The sequence below is a fragment of the Rutilus rutilus genome (genome assembly GCF_951802725.1).
Source record: "Rutilus rutilus genome assembly, chromosome: 3".
Taxonomy (NCBI): domain Eukaryota; kingdom Metazoa; phylum Chordata; class Actinopteri; order Cypriniformes; family Leuciscidae; genus Rutilus; species Rutilus rutilus.
This window is the reverse complement of record NC_140211.1, coordinates 14,499,394-14,514,476: the sequence shown is the minus strand read 5'-3', so window position 1 is coordinate 14,514,476 and position 15,083 is coordinate 14,499,394. Positions and strand designations below refer to the sequence as shown.

Genomic DNA, 15,083 nt, shown 5'->3' with positions numbered 1-15,083 from the left:
ACTGTTGTCATGTAAATGAACAGCCAAAATGCATAAAAAGTTGTATGTTTTTAGTTGAAAATGATGTCATGTAAACGGCCCCTTAATCTTATTTTACTATTATTTATATACTAGTATTTATTAATATTTTGAATTAGCTTTTATTTTTATATTTTCAGTTTAGTTTTTTCACTTTTCAATTTCAGATTTATGTCGATTTAAGGACATTATTTTTAATAGTTTTATTTTTATTTTTAGTTAACAGTAACAACACTAAACAACACTTTAATTAACAATAACAAGACAGCCAGCGAACACTAATATTTATATTCTATTTTGTTTCAGCTTTATTTCAATTAACACTTTTTTTTTTTTAATAGTTCTAGTTTTATGTAACAATAATAAATATTGTCGAATTGCACTGGTTGTGCTTTGTTTTGTTTTTTTCATACAGTCAGTAAAAACACAATAGTTGGTGGTGTTAATTATTTGTATTACATTTTTTTGTCTTTTATTCCATCGTGAAGATAATATATATTTTCTTTAACTTTGCTTCTAGATACAGTTATGGTGAATGACACACTGCAATATGGTTTTGGTAATAATGATTTAACGTAAAGCGATTTAAAGCATCCGTTTAATGACAATTTTGTCCACTTTGGTTTGTAAGTTGTCCCCAGGATCTGAGGAAGAGGAACACGAAGGACCCGTGTGCGAGAAGTTGGGACGCATCCAGTTCAGCGTGGGATACAGTTTTCAGGACTCCACACTAACAGTAAAAATCCTGAAGGGTCAGGATCTTCCTGCGAAAGACTTTTCTGGAACTTCAGACCCATTTGTCAAACTCTACCTTCTGCCAGACAAGAAGCACAAACTTGAGACCAAGGTCAAAAGAAAGAACCTCAACCCTCATTGGAACGAGACCTTCCTATTTGAAGGTCAGTGTGTTTTTACATCTCACTACATTATTATGTATTTTGAATTCCTCGTGTAGCCAGACTTTTGACTCGGCATAAAAACTAAATTCACATCACAGCTAAATGTTGCCCAAGTCTATATATTTTGTGAAAAGCCTAAAAATCTTTTTCATGTTTTTGAAAATATAGTAAAAAAAAGTAATATTGTGAAATATTATTACAATTGGCTGGTTAGCATTGACTTGTTAGACCCTGCTGTAACAACACCACCAAGTATTTTTATTATATTCATTTAAAATTTTCAAAAATAAAATGTATTGCAAGCAAACATACACTACCATTCTAAAGTTTAGGGCGAGTAAGATTTTTAAAATATTTTTGAAAGAAGTATCGTATGCTCACCAAGGCAGCATTTATTTGATCAAAAATACTGTAAAAATGTGAAATATTATTACAATTTAAAATAACTGTTTTCGATTTTAATATATTTTAAAATGGAATTTATTTCTGTGAAGAAATAAATCATTACTCCTGTCTTCAGTGTCACATGATCCTTCAGAAATCATTCTCTGGTTTCCTGCTCAAGAAATCGGGTTTGCAACAATTACCTCAAACAAATGTGTTAAACCAAATTAAATAAATGACAGTTTATATATTAGTTCTTCTTCGCAATTGTTTCCCAGCGCAAACAAAAGGCTCTCCAGTGTTGTATGCAGTATGCATCAGATGGTCAATGAACACCCTGGAGCCGGTCCACAGTATTTTTGGACCCCATTGTGAGCTGTAAATAATTTTGGCTAAAATTATCCCCCTCTCATTTCTCTCACAGGGTTCCCATTTGAGAAGGTGGTGCAACGCACATTGTACCTGCAAGTGCTAGATTATGACCGTTTTAGCAGAAATGACCCTATAGGGGAGGTGTCCATCCCCCTGAACAAGATGGATCTGGCCCACATGCAGACCCTCTGGAAGGAGCTGAAACCCTGCAGCGATGGAAGTGTGAGTAGACCAGTGTGTCTCTGTACTCAGTTACCTTTCAAGCATTATGAAATCTGAAGAGCTTTTGCAGAGTTCTGCAGGGGCAGGAGGAAGGAGCCAAAGACACCAATGCAGGAACAACAGATGCCAATAATAGTCAAGGAAAAGCAGAGATGAAGTGACAGAATGGGGTCGGCTAGGGAGTAGGGAAAGGGACAATACAACATTAATTGTGCAGTGGGTTGATTATGATGTGCAGAGCTTGTCATGCCTCAAGTAATGACACACTGGGTGCTGTCAAACGTTTTAGCCCTTTTACACAAGAACAAAAGGGGCACAAATGTGTCGTTTGCACAGAGGCTTTGAAGTTCTCCTGAAAGAGTTTTCTGGCGTGGGGCGTCCAAAAGATCACCCACAGATTCATTGATTCCGGTGTGAAAAGTCCATCGCCTGTGATGTAGTTAGTGTTTGAAGCTGCAGGGTTCCGACTACAACTTCATAGTTCATTGAAATGGTCCTGCCGTGTGACAAATCAGTTGTAATAAGTACAAATATTTCATGAAGTCACTCCATTGGTATTAGGTGAATAGAACTTAGTAATAGGCAATATATGGTTCAGATTATTAATCATCTGATATATGATGATTTTTAGTTTTTTTTTTTCAGCCAAAGCTTGACCAAATATCACAGTGCACATTTTCATTTAAAAAATTTAAGCTATTGAGTGTCTGATTTGCATTTGCATTCATTAACTTGTACAGTATATGTGTATATAATCTATTCCCACGAATTTTTTAAAAAGTTTTTAAAAAAAATTTTTTACTGAATCTAATAATACATATATTTAACTATTCAAAATATGTTTTGGTCCATCTCAGGTAACTTTATTTAATTTTTACAAGGTTTTTAAGTGGAAGATGGATGCATTTTTCTCAGTCCTGTTACCAAAACTAATCTGACTGTCATGTCTTTTAAAAAGCATGTTTAATAAACATATATTTATTTATTATTATATATTTATTATTTATTCTAACGGGGACAGGTAGACACAAAAAGAGATGGTAACAGAAATGATAAATCTGAGACACGCTATACATTGTGTGAAATAGATATATGATATATGAAATAGATGTAATGAGTGGAATAACAACCAGAACACGAATTAAATATCCTATGAAATATACATTATTATGTATAATTAAATATATTTAATATGGTGTTTATGGTATACCATATAGTGTGATATATACAATAATGTTAAATAAAAATGTAAATTAGATAATAAATTATTGAAAAAATACTTTCAAAAATTACAAAAATAAAAAGAGGTTTGGGTTTGCCTGGTTATTTCACATAAAAAAATTGGGACCTCATATGAACCATCCGCTTGCGTGACCAATAAACCGGTCCGGTACTGACCTTACTGTGTTCATTTCTTCAGGGGAGTCGAGGAGACCTCCTTTTGTCTTTGTGTTACAATCCCACTGCCAACACCATCACTGTGAGCATCGTCAAGGCACGCAATCTCAAAGCCATGGACATCGGGGGAACATCCGGTATGAACATACACCCATAAAACCTCATAGATGAATCATAAATATAACCATATAGCTCAGCTGCTAGAATATTAAACTAGCACACCATCATGTGTTAAATTCTCACAGGACACACTGTATATGAGTTTACCTTGAATGCACTGGAAGTTATTCTGCAAAGCATCTGCTAAGTGAATAAATGCAAATATAATATAGTTATATTCTGTGCATGTGGGATTTCTGTGGAAATTAAGTGTCCTTGTCAAGATGCCGTCTGCACAATAATTATCTCAAATGAAATTTAGAATTCATCACAGGAATTCTGATTCCCTGAACGCAACTCACTGTGGACTGTTGCCTGTTTGCGTGCGTTTCAGACCCCTACGTCAAAGTGTGGCTGATGAACAAAGATAAACGAGTGGAGAAGAAGAAGACGGTGGTGATGAAGAGGTGTTTGAACCCAGTATTTAATGAGTCCTTCCCCTTCGATGTCCCCGCTCACGTCCTCAGAGAGACCACCATCGTCATCACAGTCATGGATAAGGACAGACTGAGCCGCAATGATGTCATAGGCAAGGTGCGATGTCACGGGGACATTCACACACATACACTCTGGGGCTGGGGGATAAAACTACATTATAAATTCATATATATATATATATACACTGAACAAAATTATAAATGCAACACTTTTGTTTTTGCCCCCATTTTTCATGAGCTGAACTCAAAGATCTAAGACTTTTTCTATGTACACAAAACATTGGGTCCCCCGCCACATGCAACATGAGGTGATGGTCGTGGATGAATATCCAATACAGTAAAACTGCACATTTTAGAGTGTCCTTTTATTGTGGCCAGCCTAAGGCACACCTGTGCAATAATCATGCTGTCTAATCAGCATCTTGATATGCCACATCTGTGAGGTGGATGGATTATCTCAGCAAAGGAGAAGTGCTCACTAACACAGATTTAGACAGATTTGTGAACAATATTTGAGAGAAATAGGCCTTTTGTGTACATAGAAAAAGTCTTAGATCTTTGAGTTCAGCTCATGAAAAATGGGGGCAAAAACAAAAGTGTTGCGTTTATAATTAAGTTGTTCAGTGTATATATATATATATATATATATATATATATATATATATATATATAAATTGTTCAGTGTACATATAAATTGTTCAGTGTATTATACATATACATATATACATATATATTTATATGTTGTGTTGCGGTTTTTCAGTTTGTAACTTTTTTGGTGTTGGTAAATTTTATGGAAAACACAATACTTATTTTTTCCTGTTCTTGTTTCTTCCACCTTCTTCTTCTTCTCTCCTTCTCTTCTTTTCATGCCATATTTGTAGATCTATCTCTCATGGAAGAGTGGCCCAGCAGAGGTAAAACATTGGAAAGACATGATGAGTCGTCCGCGCACTGCTGTTGCCCAATGGCACGCTCTCAAAGCTTGAAGGACCCGCCCACCAAAAGTAAACAACACCTTCAAAACCCTGTTGATATGCACAAGTTTAAACACGGGTACCAAAAGCCATCCAACTATCTTTCTTTCTCTTTCTCTCTCTCTCTGTCTCTCTTTCTCCCTTCTCAATTTTTTTTCCTGCAGTTTGTTTATGGAGATCCTTCCTTTATTCACTGCTTTTATTTTTTCCCACCAAAAAGAGGCTAAGCACTGCCAAGAAGACTGGGAGAGAGAAAGTCTTGCGTAACTGAGAGAGGTAAACAGACTCGTCTTCCTTGAGAAAAAGTTTGACAACTCGACTGTTCTCTGAACAGCTGGACCGCGGAACAGGGTGACTTCTATCAACTTCAATCGCTGAACTTGAAACGGCTGAAAACAATCTCCCGAACAGACCCCTATATTGCCATTTTTGTGTCTCACCTCCCTCGTGCCATCCCTCTGAGCGTACGGAAAGATCCGGAAGGATCGCAACCACAGTGCAATACCTAGTTGAAGGAGGGATGAACTTGTTATGTATTGGACTTCGTCACCTCTTGATGTTTTTTCTCGGAACAGTGTAGAAATTCGTTGGAACTCTTTGTCGTCTGTATGTACTGTGGGTGCTGTTATGTGACAGAAAAAAAAGAGGTCTTGTTAAAAAAAATGGGAAAACATACAAATTTAAGCTCACTTTAATTAACTGGATCAGTTCAAGTACATAGGGGAAATATGTTTAAACAATTTTAGGACATTCCAATAAGTGTATAAAACTAAATATGGACAAAAAACGAGAATTGTTAGTGGGTCTACGCAAGTACTTGAATGCTTGTTGTTTCTAGCCATGTAAGCTTGATTTCATGTATTGTACAATTAAGTCCCATTTCCACCTGGTATTAAGATGCATCCACTTGTGTTTGGATTTTGTCAAGCCCCTCCCCTCTTATTTTGTCACATTCTACATCACTTGAGCGCAAAGTACTGTGCACAAATACGACTGAATGAATGAATTATGCTGCTTACGAGTGATCTGAAAAGGAAATAAATGGTAACAGGGATTTCAATTGTTTTGGTACAACATAGTGAAGTTTGAATTGAATGTTTTGGTGGGCTTTTTCAAAACATGTTCAGTAATGCTGACGCTTTTGTGGCTGTCTGAACGTATTTGACAACATGAGCGACTACACTACAAAAGCAACCTGGTTGAATGGGTCAAAAGTAGACAAGCTCGAAACGTTTTAGACCCCATTTATACCTGTATTTAGCGTTTTCTAATTGTGATCAGATTGACAAAAATGCATTTTAACATCAGGTGTAAACGGGGACTTAGTAACACAATGCAAGAACGTGTTGAATTCTCAGTGTTACCACTAGAGGCGCTATGGTATGGTTTCTCTTTATTGCCGTAGACATATGAAGGGAGCTCTTCCCTTGAAGTTTGTTGCCACTACAGAACCCAGCATAAGGGTGTGTTAACACCGAACCTGAAGATACAAAACTTGTATGACGCATATTTTGCGACAGAACTTAAGGAACATCTAAAACAATGCCGTGTGCTGGGCTAAATGCGCACATTTTATGTGCGTACGTACATTTGATGGTATTTTTACCAGCTGAGAACTCATGAAGAGCTCATAAAATGTGTAACAATACCAGGAATTCCTCCGTTACACACACAAACGAAGATCTGCTCGAAGTGTAGGCTAATATAGGCAACGTAGCTTCTATGATGAGAAGAACCAGGTATTCTTGAGCATTCTTTCCTTTTTAGGGTCGCATCTTGTGACATCACGTCCTGTTTTGGGTTAGTTAAGCTGTGTTTGGTCTGTGTTGTGCTCATATTTCCACCACAGTTCATTTGGAAGTGCACAGAGACCCACATTTTCAGGGCTCTCGGTCCGCTTGTTTGGTGCACACCAAGATTCGGATGGCAGCGTTTACACTTATTCAAATGAACCGCACTAACAGAGCAATCGCACCAGAGTTCATTTTAATGGAACCAAAGCTGCAAAATGTGAACACATCCTAAGTATGTCCATCAGGATGGCACACTTGCAATGCATTGGCCAAAGCATTTGTGTACTTGCGTAGACTAGAGTACGTCGCTAAATTTCTTCCAAAGCAAAATGAGATAGACAAGAAAAGGAGTGTGCGTTTGAAGCGTGTGTCGACATATACGCCTTTGTTGTAGAAACAGAACCACAGAAATCCTTTTATCTAAACTGGCATTCCTCATGTAATGTACACATCTTGCAGAGGATTGCATCAACCACTTAACCAGTATGCAATGACACTGCCTATGTGAGTTCAACGCTGCCAAAACGCTGTTCATTTCTTTTCATTTCCAAAAGGGCTGAAGAAGTTCCCTCCAAAATAAGACGTGCAATTTAGAACTTAACTAAAGAAAAAGAGCGGAAGCAGAAAATATAATGTAAGTCATGTGATTGTTTGTGCGTCTTTGACTTGGTGTGTGTGTTTGTGTGCGTTTGTTGCTGTCTGTATTTGTGTATGTGTTGATGGTTGGATCATACGATTGATTCCTTACAGTACTTATGCTGCCTTCAAGTCTTAATGCAAAGTTTGAGACATCATAATTACAGCAGGATTTTGGCTGGAATAAAATTGACACAAACTTAATAAAAAATTTGCAACAGCATAAAGTCAAATACACAAAAAAAAATGGTGTAGAAACTATTTAAATTAAACAAAATGTTGATGAAAGACTGAAGTAATATTTTCTTGAAAAAGGTACTCCATGTAATAGTTGTTTTATTTACAACTATTTTTTTTTTCCCAATGTTGCAGAGGTTCCGTCCACATATTTTTATGCAAAATTTGGGATATTGCATTAAATTATTGAATGGAAGCTTCAAAAACTCAACTGAGGAGGATACATTTTTATTCATTACGAAGGCATGAAACTATTTACTAACATTTACTAAGTAAATTATTAGATATGCATCAGAACATTCATCTAGTATTTATTTTTATTTAATTTATTACATTTAAGAAAACTTATAGTTCTATTATTTTTGTGCCTTTTTCACAACTTTTTAGTAATGATTTTGTTCTCCACTATTTTTGTTCAAAATTAGTTTTGCAGTGTTCACTTTTTGGGCATAAATTAACTTGGATAAATGTGTGTAATTGATTCTATTGAGCAGGATTTCATCGGGTAACTTCATGGAGTATTTGTTTAATGAAGACCTAATAATAAATAAATCTAATTGAAATAAATAATGAATAATTCAAATAATGATCAAATAAAAAAACACTTAATATACAAAGTTTACCTGCATATCATTTGAAAATTAACCGGCGTCAGAGAACCCATGAACATGCAAATGTGTTGTTAAATTATTGAAATGTTAACTTAAAATCTCAGGGGATACTTCACGTAAATATTTTAGGTAAATGAGGGATAAACTGACCAAAAAAAGTTTGGGAATCTCTGCTTTAGAGAATGATGTGCAAATGCAGTTTAGTTCCACAAGCTTGTCAGCTCATAAACCGGTTAATAAGTAGTATTTTGTAGCAAGCTTTTTGGTTATTCCTCATGAACAGTGCACAAAATGTGTGCCATCAACATTCACAATTACAGCTTATTATGATGGCAATTAGCTTCTGGCATAATTCTTGAATCAACATGCCCTCGACTCACAAAGTCTGTGCTCAGTGAAAATAACTACGCTAATTGCAACATTGCGATCTTATTCATACGGTCTCATCTCGCAAACACGATCATTCCAACATGACTTGAAGGCAGCATTAGCCTAGCGTCGAGGTTAGTATAATGCGAGTTATAAATGGCAGGCCTGCAGGATATAATAGCAATACTATCACATTTTGTTTTCCGAAAAACATTTTGTATGCTGCGTTTGCTTGGGATTTCTGTCGCCTCTTGATGTGTTACTTATGTAACAGAGAAAAGGCAAATATAGAAAGGGAAGGTTTCAAATTGTTACCATGTCAACAGTTAAATTAGGAGAAATATCTATACTTATTATAACAGACTACAAAACTTCATTGAAGAAGCAAACTCCTTACTTGAAATTATAAGGCAATGTACTGTAGATAAGCAATATTTATGTACAACAGTGAAAACATTTCTAGGTCAATGTAAGGGTTAACTTCAGGGTTAGGACATCCGTTCATATTCGTTCGACTTGAAGCACACATGCATACACACACGCAGTCCTTCAGTAAGTGAAACATCCATCACTTTTCTCCCCTCCATATGCATGTGCTCTCGGTGTCAAAGCAGACGTTAGACGTGAATATCACTGCCAGACGTTTCTCGCAGCTTGTCCTCCCCCCTCGACTAACACGCTGTGACAGACGAGTCCTCAAAAGACACAAAGAGAGTGGGAGAAAAGAGTTCAAAGACCAAAAACAGACCAAAGTGAGAGCAAGACCTAAAAAAATATTAGTGTACTTTCTCAGTCGTTGAAGGTGGTTTAAAAGGAGTAACTAAAAGGATGGATGAAAATGACTGTGAATTATTTTATTTGGACTTGTAAGCAGGGGCGTCGCTTGAATTCATGGTTGATAAAGAAAGCATCAATTGATAAAAGATTTCTGTTACATGTTCTTCTGAATTTTTGTCATTTGTTTTCTATTGCGTCATACTGTGAAGTCTTGCCCATAGTGCAATCTTATTGGTCCAAATCTGGCTTTATTTAACTTTTTATTTCAAGAAATGTTCTGGATACAGGAATGGTCACACTTTATATTAGGCGTCTTTAACTACTATGTACTTGCATCAACAATAAGTAATGTATTTATTGTGTTCATATTGTATTGCAAAACACTTTTGCTGCTAAGGTTAGGGACAGGTTTGGTGGTATGGGTCGGTTTAAGGGTGGGTTAAAAATATAATTATATATGTAATTACAGCTGTAATTGTGTGCAGGTAAAAGATAAGTACAACGTAAAAACATGTATGTACACAATAAGTGCATGGTATCAAATTATCAATTTAAATGTTAGTACATAAGTTAAAGACACCCATTATAAATTGGGACCCAGTTAATACAAATACAATTAATATTGACAGCATTTGTGGCATAATGTCAGTTACAATTACACTTACCAAGTATAATTGGCTAGACAATAAATGTAAAAATACGCCTTATATTAATAACTAGACGTTCATCCACCTAGAAAAGTAGTCCCACTTTAAAAAGGACAATTTAGACAACTTTGCAGATTTTAATAATCAGTATTTTTTTTATTAAAATGTCCAGGGCTTTTAACAAAAATACAAGCACATTTTAAAAGTTCTTCACCCTAAATAACTGATTTGTTTTGAAGTTTACATTTTACTGTACCTGTTGTTGTTATTATTATTAATACTAAATTCAAATGTTTATTCATTTAAAGATCAAAGCTGATTTTAAAGATGATTTTACCACATTATATCCCAAATGTTGTTAACAGTTTGAACTTATAGGCCTACTGAACTCCTAACATGTCTTTAAACACCAAATATTTCCTGGTTATTATTATTATTATTTATTATATTTATTCACAATTTTTTGTAATAATAAAAATTATAAACGTATAGATGACTACATTTACAATCAAAACAAAAACTTCACATTGTGCCCCATGTGAGTTGAACTTATACTTATATTGGCTATGATTGCATCTCATTGCTTAACATTTTCTTGAGTGAAAACAAATTGTCATTGGAAATTTCCCAGGTTTCGACGGTCCTGCTTTTAGGATGCACATTTTAGTGAGTTTTGCTTTGCGTGTTGAAAATGACGAGCACCTGACGTGAAAATGAAATAAATGCACCGGTGAAGCGGCATGCTTTGTCTTGTCTCGTCTAGTTCTGTGACTCACCGCGGTGAGGCGGCTAATGTGAGCTTGTCTGTTATACTGTCGTATCCACAAATTTCTGTTCGAATTAGTTTCTCAGCTGTTGGATTGCAGATGTTTTGGCCTAACGAAACAAAATGCCAAACCAGGTTTGAAACAACCATCATTAATGGTCACGTCTGTCGACACAGAGGCAGTTATGGACATCAGAATGAGGAGTCGGAACTGAACTTTGATGTGTGTGACGACAACCCATCTAAAGACGTTGTGTGAACTTGTGTGTGTGCTTGTAAAAAATAATGTTACCTGGGGAGTTTTGACGAAGACCCCTGATGTTTCTCAGCATCGCTGTGGTGTGCACAATATGATTTGACATACTGATGTTTTATTTTGGCATAAATGTACAGTGTAAATAGATGTAAACCTGTATATAAAAATGAAACTGACACGTTTCTTGGAGTCTCTTGATTTATAAGTTGAGAGAATGAGTTCACTTTGCTTTAAAAGGCAGTCACGATAGTAATTCTATGATAGAATGGTTTTTGCTTTACCTTTGACTTGCTTTTGTTATTGTATGATTTGATTTTATCTTTGCACAGATCTAATGTTCTGTAGGGTTTGAATAGCCAAAAAAAAAAAAAACTTTGTTCTGTTCAAGAAATTCTGTGTGTGTGTGTGTGTGTTGCAATGTTCCACCACCTTTTTCCGTAAATCGACTCTTGAGTTCTTCTGATTAATTTACAATGACCCAAAGTGTAACCCCTCAACAGTGCTACCAGCATCTGAAATGAATCAAGAGTTTTTGTCTGTCTTTTGTTGAAAGAGAATAAAATTGGTACCAATAAACGGAAATTGGTGGAAAACACACCTCACCTGTCCTCTCTGACGCACATCAGAAGTAGAAAATAACCTCAATAGGAAAGCGTTATTGCTCAGAGGTTGCAATTTATGTGGACATTATTACCTAAAGAGGTCTTCGTAATCTTTTATCAAAATGAAATAACTTACTTTGCACCTGAAACAACTTTCCCTTTCATCTTACATCACAAGTTAGTTTTAAACTCTTCTTCTTCAACCATCTGATGTCATTCTGGTATTATAACAGTCACTTTTCACAATTCAGTCGATGGGTAGATGGATAAAATCAAGTTAAATCTTACATTACGTGAATATTCTTTTGTTTTATTTGGAAATTCGTTCAATTATGGATATATAAAATGGTTTGTGAAAAGCATTTCACCTCGACTGTCTAAGATGTTTCTCCTGGAATTCCTTGGGAGACATTCCGTAAAAGTAGGCACAGGTGAGACAATAGTTGACTGAGTAAGAGGCCGTTCACTTAAAATGTATTTTTGTGTTTTAAAATGAGAGACGCAGGGCAGTGGAATAAAAAAAGCAAGTTCTAGAATAGAGTTAAAGTTGAACTTCTTTTAACTTGAACGATGCATTTTTTTGGAATGCTGTGTCAATGCACCCTTTACACATTTCCGGGATTCTCAGAAGTGGAAGACGTCATAGTTGGGTAAACTTCTGTAGTGGCGAACTGGAACTACAAAACATTTTTGCATTTCCATTTGCCCCAATAGAAAAAAAAAAACACTATAGCATTTATATGACTTTCCAAAAGAGGAAAAGAAGAGAGAGATTGATTCCATTGGTCAGACGAGAGGAAGATGTCAAATTTGCCATCACTCCCTCAGTCGTTGTATTACAAACACAGCAGTGTTAATGAGAAGATATCAAGAAGCGGCATGTGTAACCTGGGGTTCAGTGTACACTATATTTCCAAAAGTATTGAGACACCCCTCCAAATAATTGAATTCAGGTGTTCCAATCACTTCCATGGCCACAGTTGTATAAAATCAAGCACCTAGGCATACAGACTGCTTTACAAACATTTGTGAAAGAATGGGTCGCTCTCAGGAGATCTGTGAATTAAAGCGTGGTACTGTAGGTTGCCACCTGTGCAATAAGTCCATTAGTGAAATTTCCTCACTACTAAATATTCCACGGTCAACTATTAGTGCTATTATAACAAAGTGGAAGCAGTTGGGAAAATACAGCAACTCAGCCATGAAGTGGTAGGCCATGTAAAATCACAGAGCGGGGTCAGCGCATGCTGAGGCACACAGTGCACAGAAGTCGCCAACTTTCAATAGCTACAGACCTCCAGACTTCGTGTGGCCTTCAGATTAGCTCAAGAACAGTGTGTAGAGAGCTTCATGGAATGGGTTTCCATGGCCGAGCAGCTGCATTCAAGCCTTACATCACCAAGCGCAATGCAAAGCGTCAGATGCAGTGGTGTAAAGCACGTCGCCACTGGACTCTAGAGCAGTGGAGACGTGTTATCTGGAGTGACGAATCACGCTTCTCTGTCTGGCAATCCGATGGACGAGTCTGGGTTTGGCGGTTGCCAGGGGAACGGTACTTGCCTGACTGCATTGTGCCAAGTGTAAAGTTTGGTGGAGGGGGGATTATGATGTGGGGTTGTTTTTCAGGGGTTGGGCTTCGCCCCTTAGTTCCAGTGTAAGGAACTCTTAATGCTTTTGTGGGAACTTTTTGGGGATGGTTCCTTCCTGTTTCAACATGACTTCGCACCAGTGCACAAAGCGAGGTGCATAAAGACATGGATGAGTGAGTTTGGTGTGAAGGAACTTGACTGGCCTGCACAGAATAATGGCAATGTACATCCAAAAGCTAATGTATTTCCAATGATAAAAAAAACAATCAATATGCAAACTTCAACAAATATGAGACAAATTCTGCTGTAAAGCACCTCAAGGCAACAGTGTCATTGTTATATAGTTTTATACATATAGTTTTGTTCTCATAGTGTCAGTCAAATCAATAATATTTCTGATTATTTTGTGTTACCTACAAAAACTTGATTTTATCCATCGAAAATGTATTGGATCATGAAAATTGGGTGTCCAAAACAGACTGGAGGCAGGCGGTTAGAAGAAGTAAGAACAGTTCATGATGTCAATCAAAAAGGAACGCCGTTTAAGAGTTGAACAAATGCATGTTATTCCGCAGACACTTTCTTCTTTCTTTGGAATAACGCGGACTCATGAATTATGCACAATAAGACCAAGAGCATTTTGTCCATTTTGATTTCATGTTGATTTTAGGTGTGAAACGCAGCTTTTCACATGGAGGAAATTGACAAAAGCCTGTGTTTACCCATGCGATCACTCACGTCATGTTTTGTGAGCGCTAAGAGGAGCATCAACACAGTTTACACCAGTCAAACAGGCAAAGAGTGCTGCATATTTGTGGATAGAGAGGAATAGAGGAGCAGTTTTGAGAGCATGGGCAAGCGATGAAATACACCCGTCACGACTCAAACACAGACCACGCACATGCTCGCCGCGGTGGAGGATGACAGGAACATGTCAGAGAGATGTGTGGGCGAACGGCACATCCACACACCAAACAAGCTGGCTTTCTCCATGGATACTGAACATTTATGTTAAGAGTTTGCGCACAAGATTGTGTTAATTTTGTTAGTGCAGAAGTCTAACTTGTCTTGAGTTGACGCCCACCAGCTGATGTCTACAGCTCCATGAAGACGGCAGCCTGAAACCTTGGAGACGACGTTCAGTTTGGAAGTAGCTGTTATTATTGCTCATATGTGGGTTTACTGATTTGAATAAACCATTAAAACTGGATCTCACCCAAAAATAAACATTCTGTCATCATTTACTCATCTTTATGTTGTTCCAAACCTGTATGACTTCCTTTCTTCAGCAGAACTTGAAAGAAGATATTTTGAGAAATATGTTCTTCAAAATATCTTCTTTTTCTTTTGCAAAGAAAGAAAGTCATAGCCTACAGGTGTGGAACGACATGATGATGAGTAAATGATGAAAGAATTTTTATTTTTTTGGTGAACTATCTCTTAGCCTACTTCCAATCTGTGGCTTTTCAAAGTAATCTGTTATATTCTGTTATTTTATTTATTCATATTTGTAATTTTAATTCTGAGCTGCAGTCATTTTATGAGCTTTTTGTCATTTTTACAACTTTTTTTATTTTATTTTTTTTATATATAATTTTTCTTTATAGCTTTAAATTATTTTTCAGTATCTAATAGATACATTTTATTTCATTTCAGATTTATTTCAATTAACAAAAATGATTTTAATATTTTTAATTAACAATAAAAACACTGGATATGTTGCCATTTTTGTTGGCAGACAATGAAACCACTTTGACAATTAGACAAAATCCTTTATTTATAAAATTCTTTGAATTCTAATAAAATGCTTTGTAGAATAAAAGTCTCCAATAGCATTTACTATAAGTCATGGCAACATGTTTTCCATTAAAAATGATTTATTTCAACTAAGGTTTTAAATAGTGTGATTAAATGTCCAGTAAAGATTTGATACACTG

General features: G+C 36.2%; 1 protein-coding gene across 1 annotated transcript in view; it reads left to right on the top strand.

Moving 5' to 3' along the window:
* The window catches only part of syt7b (synaptotagmin VIIb), a 141,126-nt gene extending 129,588 nt beyond the window's left edge, over positions 1-11,538 (top strand). Inside the window, exons 8-13 of the mRNA XM_084404275.1 lie at positions 650-917; positions 1,726-1,895; positions 3,316-3,430; positions 3,787-3,986; positions 4,771-4,893; positions 5,028-11,538. Of these exons, the coding sequence (XP_084260401.1) occupies positions 650-917; positions 1,726-1,895; positions 3,316-3,430; positions 3,787-3,986; positions 4,771-4,875 (858 nt within the window). The 3' untranslated portion in view covers positions 4,876-4,893; positions 5,028-11,538. The remainder of the gene's footprint in view (positions 1-649; positions 918-1,725; positions 1,896-3,315; positions 3,431-3,786; positions 3,987-4,770; positions 4,894-5,027) is intronic.
* Positions 11,539-15,083: the final 3,545 nt, after the last annotated feature.